The sequence below is a fragment of the Macaca thibetana genome, chromosome 8 (assembly GCF_024542745.1).
Source record: "Macaca thibetana thibetana isolate TM-01 chromosome 8, ASM2454274v1, whole genome shotgun sequence".
Classification (NCBI taxonomy): Eukaryota; Metazoa; Chordata; class Mammalia; order Primates; family Cercopithecidae; genus Macaca; species Macaca thibetana.
In genome coordinates, this window is record NC_065585.1 from 127,534,082 (window position 1) to 127,549,620 (window position 15,539).

Genomic DNA, 15,539 nt, shown 5'->3' on the forward strand with positions numbered 1-15,539 from the left:
ATTTTAACAGCTGGACTGTAGGCTCATGCCTGTAATCCCAGCACTTAGGGAGGCTGAGACAATGTAATCCTAGCACTTTGGGAGGCTGAGACAGTGTAATCCCAGCACTTTGGGAGGCTGAGACAAGAGGGCCATTTGAGCCCAGGAGTTCAAGACCAGCCTAGGCAAAGTAGCAAGACCCCATCTCTGAAAACAACAACAACAACAACAACAACAACAACAACAACAAAAACCGAACACTTAACAAAAGGAAAAAACCTGAATTGTGAGTTTATCTAACCACTGTGTAAAGAAAAAACTCAGCTCAGGAATAATGGAAGAAAAGATACGGAAAACGAAGTCAATTAAATTTAGAACATGGTAGCATAGGATGTCAGGAAAGAAATGAAATGTTCTAGTTCTGATTTTACCCGACTAGCTTTAAGACCCTGAGCAAGTCACTCTCTGACCCTCTATAAATATGTTTAGTTAAACAATAATTAAAGTGTCTTCCAGATTAAACATATCTAAATCAATGAGAATGAAAACTAGAAAAAAAAGATGCTGGTTTAGGCAGCAATAGACTAGAAGATGTGGCGGATTTTTATGATGATCTGAATATGAGACAAGATTGAAAACAAAGTAGAAAATTAATGCTTGTAATGAATAAAAACTAGAGAAGCATAGCTCTGGAAACTTAGTCAGATATTATTAGTGCTATGTTATCTGAGAATTTTAAATGATATGATATGCCTGGGTTTGCTTTTCTAGTAAATTGGGTAATTTTGATCTATGATATTGATGATTATCACATATTATATATCAGTACTTTCTTGTGGTTATATAGAAATCTTAATTTTCCTTTTTAAGAAATGATCATGGAGGAAGCTAAATAGTAGATTTTGTGCATGTGTTTTGTAAAGGTAATTCTTTATGGCAGATTATTGTGATAGTATTTATGAATTATTCCTATAACTATAATTGAAAATATTAAAGATGAAAAATAATGTAAATTCTGTGGCTTATTGAACTAGAGTAAATCATATATTTTGGCCAATATTAACCCAGTTTTTTTTGACATATATCAGCAAGGGAGCTGACAGGTAGCATTTTGTCCATTTATTGATGCCACGAGGCAGTTATTATGTCGATATGGAACAAAATTTTGAAAAGACTGAATGGAAACTACGAACAAAGAAGGTGACTACAAGAGACTCTGAGTCTTTATTCTTTTTTCCATAATATGGCAGAATAGATTACTGCATTTCCTTAATTTGATGGAGACATTGCAAAACAGATTCTTATCAAAAAGAAGAAGAAAGCCAACACTGAGGGAAATAGAGATGAAATAGACAAAACGCATTCAGACCAGATAAAAAAGCTCTAGCAATAGTCCAGCCGTGTGACGGTGAAGACGTGAGCTACAATGGGAATGGAGAGGAGGTTAGTTTTGGAAGGTGGCAAGGTAGTGGATATTGTTCTGAAAAGTTCTGCATCAGAAACTAAGAGTAAAGTGGTATATAATTTGTTATTTTATTCCCCCAATGTATCTAAAAGACACCTAAAACATTTATTGAGATCCTTCCAACATTTTGTTAGAAACAGTAAAAGAGCTATAACAGTGTACAAAAATGAAACATAATAAGTAAGATTAATGTTACGTGAAGAATAGAATAACAATAAAAATGTACATTCAACACGCCTAGTTAGAACTCTAACAAAAAGCTTTACCTGTTTTTCTTATTCTAGAATTCGAATACTGGGTATCAGTATTTTTATATAAAATTACAGAGAGGGATCTTTAACTCCAAATTTTGTAAAATAACAGATGTATTTGCTGTGATTGAACTAATACTCCAAAATTAAAGCTGTATGCAGTTCTCATAATTACATGTAGCATAATTGAAAGGATAATTAGTAATTACGAGAGTTCCTTCTATCTCTTACCTACCAAAGAAATGGTGAGAAGTCCATCTCAGAGGCTAAGAGGCTAGATCTATTCTCTGTGTCCGTTGTTTCTTTTTGTTTCATGTTCTAGTTTTTCCTGGAATGTCTGAGTCTTGCTTTGGATCCTTAGTCACTAAACTGAAATCTTTGCTTGTGCACTTTTTTCCAAACACCATCGTTGAATACTATCACTGTGCTTCCCTTCACTTAGTTCAACAAAATTCAGGTTGCAAATTGAATGTCTGTCCTGCTTGCCCCCCTCCCCTCTGATTCATCACTATGTAGTGATGAATGGATACAGCTGTGTTCATGGTTATGCAGGTTAAACCCCTTTTCTTGGGAAGTACTACATTCTTCTGCAGAGGATAGGGAGCACATACAAATTCCCTTAGATATAGAAACCTGGCATTTCTTGTGCAGCACTAAATATATGTCTCACAACAATTAAGCTATACCTTAGATTATAATACCCTGGTTAATTTCTAAAAGCCCGGTAATATGTTGTTTGCATGACGATTATGTGGAGAAAAATACACATACACACTTAGGAAAGAAGTGTTAAAGATCTTTAGTTAAAATAATACAACTACGAATTATATTTTTCCTCATGGCTTTTCTAGGCTTTTATGTTTCCTATAAGTAGAGTTGCTTTTATTATAAAAATACAATTAAATGTGTGTCCAGTGCTGCATATGAAGAGAAAGGGGCATTCTATTGAGAAGAGTAATGATGTCTTGAGCCTCTAAAACCCAAATTGTACCTTGAAAATGGGACATACCAGAGGAATAGACAGAAGTAGAGTCAATGATGTCAAAATAAGCAACAAAAAAATGGACAAAATATACTTATTCATGAGATAATCTTTATTTATTTATGTGGCCCCCTCTTAGTTTTCTTCAGGTATTATACCTCCCAGCTGATTAAAATTTGTAAACAAGTGCATTCTAACCAGGGATGCTGTATACAATTGTATGTTTTCCTTGGACCATGTATGTGACCAGACAGTAACAAATGAAAATGTTTCCTTTAAAATATCACTATTTCCCTATTCTGTGGTGAATCTGTGGAATAATGTTTCTGTTTCTTTCTTTTGGTGTTGAAAAAGAAACTAAGTGTTCTTCTTTAAATAAAGAAGAGAATATTTGTCCTCTGTACTCCATATGGAACATGGTATGTAGGTAGGATTACCTCTGAGTTCTAAAGACAAGCTAGGTAAAATCATTTTAAAGACGTGATGACCAGGTATCTATTTTGCTGGACACAGAAAATACAAATGACTAAATCGGTGTTGTTTAATCACAGCTCTCAGGAGAGCCACCTGACAAAAATGATGAGAGCGAAGTTTTCCTAGCAGTGTCTCCATATTGTTTATAGCATCTATACCAATCTAGGAGTTTGACTTAGGATTTTACTTGAAAAAAGAATTCCTCTACTCATTTTAGTCTTCCTGCCTTTCTTCATACCTTTCCTACTCCCTAAGAATTATCTTCCTTCCCCTTCTCTTCGTTCTTGAAAGTACCCCTCATTATCCTACTTTCTCAATGAAGACTTCAACCATCACCATGCACGCCGATCTCCAGCTCACTGACAAATATTTGAGTTTATGGTCAGTTCCAACAAAGTGCTTCTGGTTGTCTCCTGTGTGTGAATTTTCCTTTCCCTTGAGGGTATCAGAAATGTCTTTTAAGTTCTTACTTACAGATTTTCCGTATAGTAGTTAACTGCATATTATATCTAACTCAAAGTTTAACTGCCTAGGAAGTGTACAACGCTAATGCGACTTTGTGACAGCCTGCTGTCTTTTCTCTGCCCCCAGGTTCTCAGAACATAGAAAAGCGTGAGGCACACTCACATTTAATACATTGTTAGGTTGTTTGTTTTGAGGCAATGTCATCCTTATTAGCATAAGGCATTATATTACTGAATAGCAGAATACTCCTCCGTTCATGAAGTTTGGTCTTATACATTTTCTGTATTATTGCACAACAAATAAAAGACCTTGGATTTCCTTATATAAGTATATTGACAGACGACTAACCTATTTTTCCTATGCTTTATAACTATGATCAATAACTGTAATTTTTTTAAAGGTCCTCCTGGACCTCCAGGTGAAAAAGGAGATCGAGGTCCAACTGGAGAAAGTGGTCCACGAGGATTTCCAGGTCCAGTAGGTATGGCAATTATAGCTAATCGTATACTGTGAAGATAGATGATATACATCCAGGTACATGTGTAGGGGAGGATCACTATTTTATTTATATCCTGCAGAGGGTGTGTGTGTGTGTGTGTGTGTGTGTGTGTGTGTGAGAGAGAGAGAGAGAGAGAGAGAATGTTGGTGGGTGGTAGTAACTGTTGTAGTAGCCTAATCATATCATATATTGAATGATAAGCATTACTCATGATTTTTGAAGAAAATAAATGCTTTAACCAGAGTAACCAAATGGAATTGTTCATAAGTCTCGAGAGTGACATGTATATAATAGACAGCAAACAGTATAAAGCAGACCCAACCTTAGATCATATGTGAAGGGGAGTACAAAAATTATCTTTGCATTGAATATATCATCTTCACATTTGCAAGCTATCTCATTTTTAAGACATAAAAACTCATACTAGTAGTGAGTTATGAATCACAAGCAAATTGGACTGTATTTCTTATGTAGTATTTGGAATATATCTGTTTAAACTAATGAAATCTGAATGTAAATATTGGCTAAAATATGGATGACATTTACCTTTGCTGACAGTCATTCTCTGTGCTTTACTAAGAGCAAAACTGTTTCAAATTGTTTTCCTCTAAGTTATAATATTGAAAGAAATATTTTGGAAAAAGACAATAGAAGACACAGAAGAGAGAACATGAACTTGCTTTGCTTGAAAAAATAAAAAAGATAATAACATGATTGTTATGTTAGCCTTGGCTAGAAATCAAATATCCTGCATGCTGTTTGATGATAGGAAGTATATTGTAAGGTCTAATTATAACTAGAATGGTTTGTGTTACCAAAAAATGTCTAAATACCACGTACTTCATCTTATTTTTCTGTCTTTTGATTATATAAAAGGTTCTTCTTTCTTTTTTTTTTTTTTTTTTTTTTTTTTTTTGAGACGGAGTCTGGCTCTGTCGCCCAGGCTGGAGTGCAGTGGCCGGATCTCAGCTCACTGCAAGCTCCGCCTCCCGGGTACACGCCATTCTCCTGCCTCAGCCTCCGGAGTAGCTGGGACTACAGGCGCCCACCACCTCCCCCGGCTAGTTTTTTGTATTTTTTAGTAGAGACGGGGTTTCACCGTGTTAGCCAGGATGGTCTCCATCTCCTGACCTCGTGATCCGCCCGTCTCGGCCTCCCAAAGTGCTGGGATTACAGGCTTGAGCCACCGCGCCCGGCCAGGTTCTTCTTTCTGATCAATGTATTGACTAGCCCTGGTCACATCAGAAAAATAATTTTTGACAATGAAAAGCATGAACTTGATACCTACCTAAGCAGATATATGTTTACGTATGTACATATATAGTGTGTGTTGTGTATGTGGCATATTATATGGAAAGACAGATGATACATCCAGGTACATGTGTTTTATATTATGTATATAAAATAGCAATCCTCCCCATATATATAATATGCCAGGTCAGATGGTATTGGCATTGGTGTGCTTTTGAATGCCTTGCCAGGAAAGAACTTTTATTCAGGAAAGCGTTTCTACTTGACTAATGCTAAGCAGATACTAACAATGTTGCATTAATGTCATAAGCAGGGGAAACAATCAGTATTAAATCTGCTGCCAGACTACTGTTGTCAAGGGTCTGTTAGCTCCTCCATACAAACTGCAATTGTCAGAGCTCTATAACTCAACCATAAAAGTTCAGTCTGGGCTACAGCTTGCCATACAATGCTTCATCTTGGGAAAATCTTCTGCAGCTGTTTCTGAACTATGAATATATGAAATAGAAGGATTTGTAAATTTCAGCTTGTGTCTTTGATTTTGTTTTTTTTTATTGTAAATTTACAATTTGTCATGGTTTAAATTTACAGGGTAAAAAGTGATGTCATAATTTGTTGCTTTTGGTACTGCTCATTTACACAAATAGGCATTACCCAGTTCCTCCTAAAAGACAGGTCGAGTTCCTGGGGTAATCAAATGACTCTTTTAGGGTATCAGGTTACCATTTAGTTTGGTGCACTGCAAGAAAAGTATTCAAAATATCAGGCATCTTTCCTAATGAATTATTCCCTGATTACTTGCTACATTCTGTTCATTTCTCCACCAGATTGTCTAACTGCCTCATATTTGATACTGAAATCAGGAAGCAAAGAGTATATGATGGACAACCATAGTAATTCTACTTTCTAAATTGAACAGGCTTATCACGTCCCCATCTGTACATCCATTTGAGCCTACTAAACTCAGCTTGACCAAATCAAACTCATCTAGACTCACAATCATGATGCAAATATCTGCAAAACCTAAATGGCTGTCCTAGTAGCCTCAAATAACTAATACATTAAATATCGTAGAATTGTGACTGATATACTGCGGTGGATATTATGTTTACATATGCTTTATTCCCCAAATAAGAACAAATGTATTTTAGAGGACTATTTCCCTGAAAGCATGTTAGGGAGAACGCCCTATCACTTTTCACTCAAAAAATATATGCTGACCACTTTCTGCAGGCCTGGTTTTCTACAATACCCTGTAGAGTATATGTGAACAGATACAGAATCTCTGAATCCACAGAGCTTCCAGGACGATAAGTAATAATATAAGTGAGGCAAATGTCATGATCAAGGATTTTTGATCTCACGTGCATTCCTTTTAAGGGGCTCATTTTAGAGTTGTTTTCCCATGACAACAGTGTTTTGAAGGAGAAACAACTTTCTTTTCTAAAGGAATCTCTGGGTGGGCCATCTAAGGAGCTGTTTATGTCCATGTGATCAATAACAAGGTAGTTTGACCTGTAGGCATGGAAGGGGCTACCTACGTGAGATGCCCTGGGAGAGAACTGAAGGCTCCTCTGGCTGCAAACTTTTCATCATCAACCAATACTATTTACTTTCCTTACATAGTCTGAATTTTCTACCATAGGAATCGTGCCTCCAGAAGAGAATATAAAGCTCATCTTAACCATGGATATTGGAAGAGAGGAACCATATTTTATTAATGTTTATATCCACATATATCTTTACCCTGGCCCACCCCTTCCCATAGGCTGTGGCCCAAGAAGGCCTCTCCCTCAGGCTTCAATAAGGACAGGATTCCTACATATACACCTGAGTAAGGAACGTTGCCTGGTTCCAGGCTGTCGCTCTACGCCTGAGTGTTGAAAGTGGGTTTCTTCTGGAGGTAACAAATGGTGCCAATGAATCAAACAGTGTCACTGCTAACTGTGTACATATCGTTAAATAAAACTAAATTTAGAAGCCTTTACAACAGTGTCACTGCTAACTGTGTACATATCGTTAAATAAAACTAAATTTAGAAGCCTTTACAACAGGCTGGTGAAAATAATGAGGATGAGGAGGAGGGAGAGGAGAACAAGAAAAGCTAACATTTACAAAGTATTCATGACATGCCAGGCACTTTTCTAAGTGGTTTACATGTATGAGCTCTTTTAATTATCACATCAGCCTGATGATGCGGAGACAAATAATACACCCATTTTACAGGTGCAATGCACAGGGAGGTTAAATGACTTGCTCGAGGTCAGTCAGCAACTAGTAAGTGGCAAAGATGGTATTTGAACCCCAATGGGCATGAGTGCAGAGTCCATGCCCTTAACCAGTCTGCTACATTGCAGAAAGGAGCCAGAACAGAGCAGGACACCTAGGATGTGTGAATAATTATCAGACCAGCTTTATGTAAGTGATTTGATCACTGGGATCTTACGGAACTGTCTGTAAAATGATGGATTCTGATTGGATGATGTCTAATGTCTCTTGGAACATCCCATGGCTGAGATTCCGTGTAATTGTACTTACATTCTCCATGAGTTAGAATTAGGTGCTAGACCCTTTCCCATTGCCACAGATAATTGTAGAAAATTAGTTAATTGCCTCCTGAAAGCCTCAGGGAATCTGATCGTATGCAGTAAAGCTCAACAGCGGTGCTTATATTTTGGGGACAACATTTTCAAACATCATTAAGCAAACAAGTCACATAACTCCATAGGCCATATAGAGTCTGATTAACCATCTCCCAGAACAGAACTCTATGACTGCCTGATTTCTATGAAAGTATCTGATATGCTTCATTTACAGATTTATTTGCTCACCCATTGAAAATGTACTTGATTTGTAGTTGAACAACCTTGATTTTTAGTTGAACAGCTGTGTTCTGAGCATCACTGTAAGGTACTTGAGAAGTCAGCATTGGAGGGGCTTCTCTGATGCTCCTGTCTAAAGCAGGCACCATGGCATTCTCTATTCCATTACCCAGTTTTTCTAAAATTATAACCCCCAAATTACCGTCTTTCTTTGCTACCTTTCTCACTATCTGTCTCTCATTGTTTCTCCACTCTGGAAGATCTGTTTGGATAAGGTTATTTTTAACTCCAGGAATGTACTGAGACTGGTACAACATATATTTCTTGAATTAATGAAGGAAATAGTAAAAGTGGAGGTTACTTGTGAATGGCACTCTACAAAGAGTAGGGGAATGTTTTCAAATTGTTTAAATTGGCAGAATTTACTGTCAGTGTTTCTATTTGTAAATTTGAATGACAAGTCTCAGTAACCACAAGTACAGAAGTCTCACTACCTTGCTTACATAGTGAAGGAAGGTATAAATATTAATCAGCCTGTACTGAGAACAGATGTTAGGTCTTTGTTAGGCTGTATACTATGAAATCCAGCCAATATATACTACTTCGTAATTAAATTGAGTTGAAATGTCCTGACTTTACTAATACTTCTATACATAGTTTATCACTTTATTGCTTTGGGAGCAATCATTCTAAACATAGTTTATCACTTTATTGCTTTGGAAGTTTGCTTAATTTCTGTTGGAATCAAAGTTTTATACTGGATTAATTAATATTTCTTACTATTAAGAGTAATATACTTTTTAAACTGAGAGCTTCTTAGAGGGAAGTTAGCCCAGTTTTAGGTGTCTCTATTAATAAACCTCAAGAAAAGGTTTTTAAAATATATTTAATATATATAAGCCCTGTCTTCTGGAACTTATGAACTAAAAGTAATATTCCAAAATGCTGATATTGGGAAAAGATGTGTAATCAGTTTCTTACAATGTGCCTCCCCAAGGGATCAAGTGAAACTGGGTGAATGAGATCTCTGTGAATTGATAATGACACAACATAAGATGCCGAAACTATCACAATAGTTTATCAAGAACCACTGAACTCTAGGATAAAATATTTTATTTCATAGGAATATAACATTTTATTTTGTATGCAGTTGTTATGATCACCATAGTAATATTGGGTTAAAAAATAGCCATTTTCAGTTTTAATTTAAGCATATAAAACCCTAGATTTGTTTCAGTATATAGTACATACTCGTAAGTAAATCTGTGTATCATGTGTGTGTGTGTGTGTGTGTGTTTATGTTTATTTACACTGGGATGACAATGAAATATGTAAGAAGAGGTCCATGATAGATAAAGTAATATATTTCAGAGCCAAGACACCAATTTATTTTATAAACACTCATTGATACTTTACATTGCTTGAGTTGTATTTTTTCTAAGGCGAATCTTAAGAATTCAATTTTCAGCTTATACATTTTAAAGTTGTCATTTCAGCTACAGCAAAATCCTGCCATTTGATGATTACTGGTTGACTACATAAGTCTTCTGGTTAAAACTCTAAGATCTATTTTTTCTAATGTGCTTTTATTTCTACTAACAATATGTTATTTTTTGAATAGCTACAATGTGCTGAATGTACTAAGGTTTATATTTATGGCTTGTATTATCTTTCAATGTCAAACAATACATTTTAGGAAAGATACTATTCCTTCATTTGGAGATTCTCTAATTTCATATTCACTTATAAAACTAGATGTTTTCATTATACTCTCAAGTCTGTATGAAAATGAATTATTACCTCCTTTTTTTCTTCATTAATAATGTAGGTCCTCCAGGTCTTAAAGGTGATCGGGGAGCAATTGGCTTTCCTGGAAGTCGAGGACTCCCAGGATATGCTGGAAGGCCAGGTATTATGATAATGTGTATTTTCTTTATAGAATATGTAGAAGAAACACCAAATAATTTATATATATACATAATGTTATATATGTAGTATATATTTTTTTAAATTCTTGGATGATAAAAAGTGGTCATTGTGTCAATACTAGTATTCACATTTTGTGGTCTAAAAATGATTTCTGAAATCACATTTTTGAAACTGACTTCTGTTCACCTGAGGAAAGTTTCTATATCCCAAAGGAAAATCATTTTAAAAAACACACAGGATTTATAAACTTTTCACAATAATAAATCATCACGAACAATGATATCCATCTTTGAACAAAGATAGTTGAAAGACTGGCAAAGAAAAAAAAAAGAATATAACACCCATTTAACCACAACCGACCAGACCTTGTGAAGTTACAGTTAGCAAAATACAGAGAAGTCTGAAATCCTATCCTCTGCAAAATAAATTGTCTGCTATTATCTACTAGTGCTTAATCATCGGGGTTGTTCAGCATTTTGAAATGTACACGCATGATGATATTATTTCCATCAGCTCTGCCAATAGCCTAAGCTTGAATTGCAAACTTTGAACAGCAATTTTAGAAAGAGCTAGGCTTACTGTCTCCTAATTTCAAAGTGAATAATCATCAAGAGAATAGAGTTGGACCAAGTGCAGAGGTGAGCACCTGTAGTCCCAGCTATTTGAGACGCTGAGGTGGGAGGATTGCTTAGCTCAGGAGTTTGAGACAAGCCTGAGCCACACAGTGAGGCCCTGTCTCTAAAAAATAAGAAAAAGAAATAAAAGGAATAGGGTCCCTATCATTGAGATATTTTAAAAATACATTTTATTTTTAGAACAGTTTTACATTTATAGAAAAACTGCACAGAAAGCATAGCGAGTTCCCATAAACCACCCATGCACACACGGTTTCCTCTACTATGAACATCTTGCATTAGTGTGGTACATATGTCACCATTAATAAACCAACATTGATGTATCAGTATTAACCAAACTCTATAATGTACATTAGTGGCCACTCTTTGTGTTGTACATTTAATGTGTTTCAGCAGAGGTATAATGTCATGTATCCATCATTACAGTATTAGACAGAAGAGTTTTGCTGCCTGGAAGGTCCCCTGTGCTCCACCAACTCTATTCCTCCCCGCCACAATCTCTTGGCAGCCGCTCATCTTTTGACTGACTCCGTAGTTTTGCCTTTTCCAGAATGTCATATAGTTGGAATCATACAGTATGTAGCTTTGTCAGACGGGCTTCTTTCACTTAGCAATATGAATGTAAGGTTTCTCTATATCTTTTCCTGGTCTGATTGCCCATTTCTTTTTTTTTTTTTTTTTTTTTTTTTTTTTGAGATGGAGTCTCTCTATCTCCCAGGCTGGAGTGCACTGGTTCGATCTTGGCTCACTGCAAGCTCCGCCTTCCGGGTTCACGCCATTCTCCTGCCTCAGCCTCCCGAGTAGCTGGGACTACAGGCTCCCGCCACCACACCCGGCTAATTTTTTGTATTTTTAGTAGAGACAGGGTTTCACCCTATTAGCCAGGATGGTCTCGATCTCCTGACCTCGTGATCCGTCCGCCTCAGCCTCCCAAAGTGCTGGGATTACAGGCGTGAGCCACCGAGCCCGGCCACTCATTTCTTTTTATTACTCAATAGTATTCCATTTTATGGATTTACCACAATTTGTTTATCCATTCATCTATTAAAGGACATTTTGGTTGCTTCGAAGTTTTAGGCTGGGCATGGTGGCTCACATCTGTAATCCTAGAACTTTTGGAGGCCAAGGCAGGCAGATTACTGAGGTGGGCAGATCGCTTGAGATCAGCAGTTTGAGACCAGCCTGGCCAACATGGTGAAACCCTGTCTCTACCAAAAAATACAAAAATTAGCCAGGCATGGTGGTACATGCCTGTAATCCTAGCTATTCAGGAGGCTGAGGTGTGAGGATCAGTTGAACCCAGGAGGCAGAGGTTGCAGTGAGCCGAGATCATGCCACTGCACTCCAGTCTGGGAGTGAGACAGAGTGACACCCTGACTCAAAAAAAAAAAAAAAAAAAGTTGTAGAAATTATGCATAAAGCAGCTATAAACATTAATGTGCTGGCTTTTGTGTGGACATGAGTTTACCTAGGAGTGTGATTGCTGGATCAAATGGTAAACATATGTTTAGCTTTGGAGAGGATTATTTCATTCATTCACCCAGCCCACACAACTTGATGAGGGGTCACTGTGTGCTGGAGATAAATACAGCACAGCTGCTGTTCTTAAGGAGCTGGAGACAAAAAAAAATGCATAAGCAATTAGCTATAATGCCATGTGGTAAGTAAACAACCTTGGTGCGGTTGGACGAAATGCTGTATGGAAGTAGAGAGTATGGAGCGAATAATTCCATACCGTAAGAAAATGTGTTACATACAAAGTAGTAGTGTTTGTTAGTGCCAGACTAAAAGAGGCCTAGAATTTCTTTAGGTTTGTATTTCTCAAACTATAGGAGGCATTGGAATCACCACGAGGATGTGTTAAAACAGCTTACAGGACTCCACCCCAGAGTTTCTGATGTGGTAGGTCTGGGATTGGGCTTGCATCCTCACCAATTTCCAGGTGAAGGTGATGCTATTGGTCCAGGGACTATATTTTGAAAACCATTATGTTTAGGTGGGAAAAAAACAGCAGAGAAAAAGTAATCAAGCACAAAGAAAAACAAGGGCAGAGGTAATAAGTCCCTTGACAAAACATATCCTTAGGACATCACTTCTTATTAAAAGACACCAATCTGGTAGAGATGTGAGCAGCATTGCCGGGTGCTGCTCTGGTTGTACTGCAGACTAGAAGAAGGAACAATACAGTCTCTCCTCTATAAGAGTCTGAAGAAGGTGGTAAAATTAGAAATAAGTCCAATAATTGTCAAAAATGAAATATGTAAACACAGGTCCATGATATATAAAGTAATGTATTTCAGAGCTAAGACACTGATTTATGTTATAAACACTCTTTGATACTTCACATTGCTTGAGTTGTAGTTTTTTAACAGCCTGGACTATGTGAATAACATCAAAAACGTTTTCAGATTCTGAAGCAAAAAGTTCAAAAAGAACTTCCTCCATCTATTTTCTTCTATTCTCCCTCCCACACTCCTTTTCTTCCCACCTTGCTCTTTCTTTCTATATGGATTAAGTACACACTGCTCATAAGGATACAGTGCTAGAAACAGGGAAATGGAAAGTAAATAAGACAGTCTACAACTGAAAAGATACACAAACACAAGGAGAGAAAGAGAAGACTTCATACTTTCTCCATGCATAGCAGATCTATAGAGTAGTGCATTTATAAGACCTGACATATTTACTTCAGAAAGTTTGGAGGATTTAATTGAAGTGAAACCTTGCATATCTTCAAAATCCATAGAAGGCTCTGTTCTACCTTGTTCAACAAAGTAGAACTTTCAGCATGCAAATAACGTGCTTCTGTCCATTTTGCCTCTTGAAGTTCATTCAAAGCCTGATTGTCTCCCTCAGGGTAAGTTATGGTCATTTTCAGGATTATCTAAAATATTAGACATACATATCATTTATTAATTCAACACATTTACTGAACATTTTCTCTGTGTGATTCATGGAGCTATCTACAGATGGTTGAACACATGAGTCTGAAGTTTTGAAGAGAGGCCAGAGATTAAAAGACAAAGTTTAGCTATGATCATATAAATATTCTTCAGAACCCTGATTTTAATAATATTTTATGGGTAGAGAGTGGGAAAGTACAAAGAGAAGAGGCTTAGCATAAAGCTTTAAGTAGTTCCAGAAATACAGGCTGAGATGAACAAAGTAGCAAATGGTAGAGAAGTAGCCCAACTGAAGAAGAAAACCCAGAGAATAGAGCATGAAAAAAGACAAAGACAGAGTTTCAAAGGTGGTCAAGTAAGGTGAAGTCTACAAAAAGCTCTTTGCAACTGCTGCTTCGGGGATGTCGCCATTGTTCAGAGCAGATTCTGTGGGGTGGGGTGATAACCAGATCAGGGTATATGGAGGAGGGAATGGTTGATAAGGGTTGGAGATGGGGTACAGCCAACTCTTGAGCTGCCTTGCTATGCAGAGGAGGAGGAAGAGATGCACTTTTAGTTAGTTTTGTTGGTTTCGTTGTTTTTTCTTTGTAGGAGGGATCTGAGTACCATTTACATGCTTATGGAAAGATAAAATAGAGGAGGAGTGGCTGAAGACAGAGGAAAGCAAAGCAAAAACATAGTGTAGGGTTAATGAGAGGGTATAAGGTGAGGAATTCAGGGACCAGGAAGAAGCACTAGACTTAGGAGAGAGGATGATCACATTTCAAAATAGGTTAAAAAACACGGGGGGTGGAGAGGCGGGCTACAGCTGCGAAAATTTGGTTACTGTAATTAAGGCATGTATGCAAAAACGTCTAACCTAGTATCTGGCTCATAGAAGAGGCACTTAAAAATGCTTGACATCATGATGATGTTATTGAAGACACCTCCTCTTACATTCTTTCAAGTTAGACTATCCTCTTACGTATGACCTGGTTCTTATTTTTAAATGGCTTTTAGAAATGTAAGTTACCTTTTTTAAAAGAGTCATACATAGAACAGGAGATAGTTAACTCTAGGTTTGGACCAAGCTCTTGCATTCATTTTTTACCAAAGGTATCATTCTGAGGAGCCAATACATTCCTCTCCTTTAGAAAGGATATTTTTGATGTTTTCAAGTGTGAAAAAAAATTTCCAAGTATCATCGGTAAGCAAATCTCTGAATCATGTTAAAATGATACAAAACATTTGTTTATTTATAAGGAGATAAGGCATTTCATTTTACCATCTTTAAGAGGAAAAGTCACAGTGGTGTAAGAACAAAAGCAAAATAAAAAAACATGAAAGTAATTTTTTATTTATCATGGAATCTGAGAGCTACAAGGGCCTTTCGTGGGTCAGTGCTCTGGCTTAAGTATGTCTGTTCTGAAATATCTAAGACAAGTTGCTGTGTGAAAAGACTTCTAAGAACAATACATAGTTTCTTTCTCTTTTCTCATTGTGAAGATAATGTTGAAATAATGAAATTAAGCTTGCTTATTATGTTCTCTTTTATGAAAAGAATTAGAACTGATCAGTTACACTTTGTTTTAACTCCTCCCTTCCCAAGTTTTTAACAGTTTCTTAGACCTTTTTCCTCTTGGACAATCTGAAAATTTGGTACTATATTTTATTAAAGCATGCTCTCAAAAAATAGGAAAGGTTTTGGGTGCTTTGTGGTAACAATGATTTTTGCCAATTTAACAGTACCTGAAACAACTCAGTTACAATTAAGAAATGAATGTAATGATATGAAGTATAATCACATTATGCAAAGCAATTAGAGAATTAGAAATTTGGTATTATGACCCTGATATAAAATGGTTGGCATTTCATTAAATCTTCAAAATACAGTTTCAATTGGGA

The 15,539-nt window shown here is 36.6% G+C and overlaps 1 protein-coding gene across 2 annotated transcripts in view; it reads left to right on the forward strand.

Annotated features, from left to right (window-relative positions):
- The window catches only part of MSR1 (macrophage scavenger receptor 1), an 85,455-nt gene that overhangs the window by 32,644 nt on the left and 37,272 nt on the right, over positions 1–15,539 (forward strand). For both annotated transcript variants that reach the window (XM_050800258.1, XM_050800259.1), the window contains exons 6-7: positions 4,017–4,097; positions 10,017–10,097. In XM_050800258.1, coding sequence (XP_050656215.1) covers positions 4,017–4,097; positions 10,017–10,097 — 162 coding nt within the window. The remainder of the gene's footprint in view (positions 1–4,016; positions 4,098–10,016; positions 10,098–15,539) is intronic.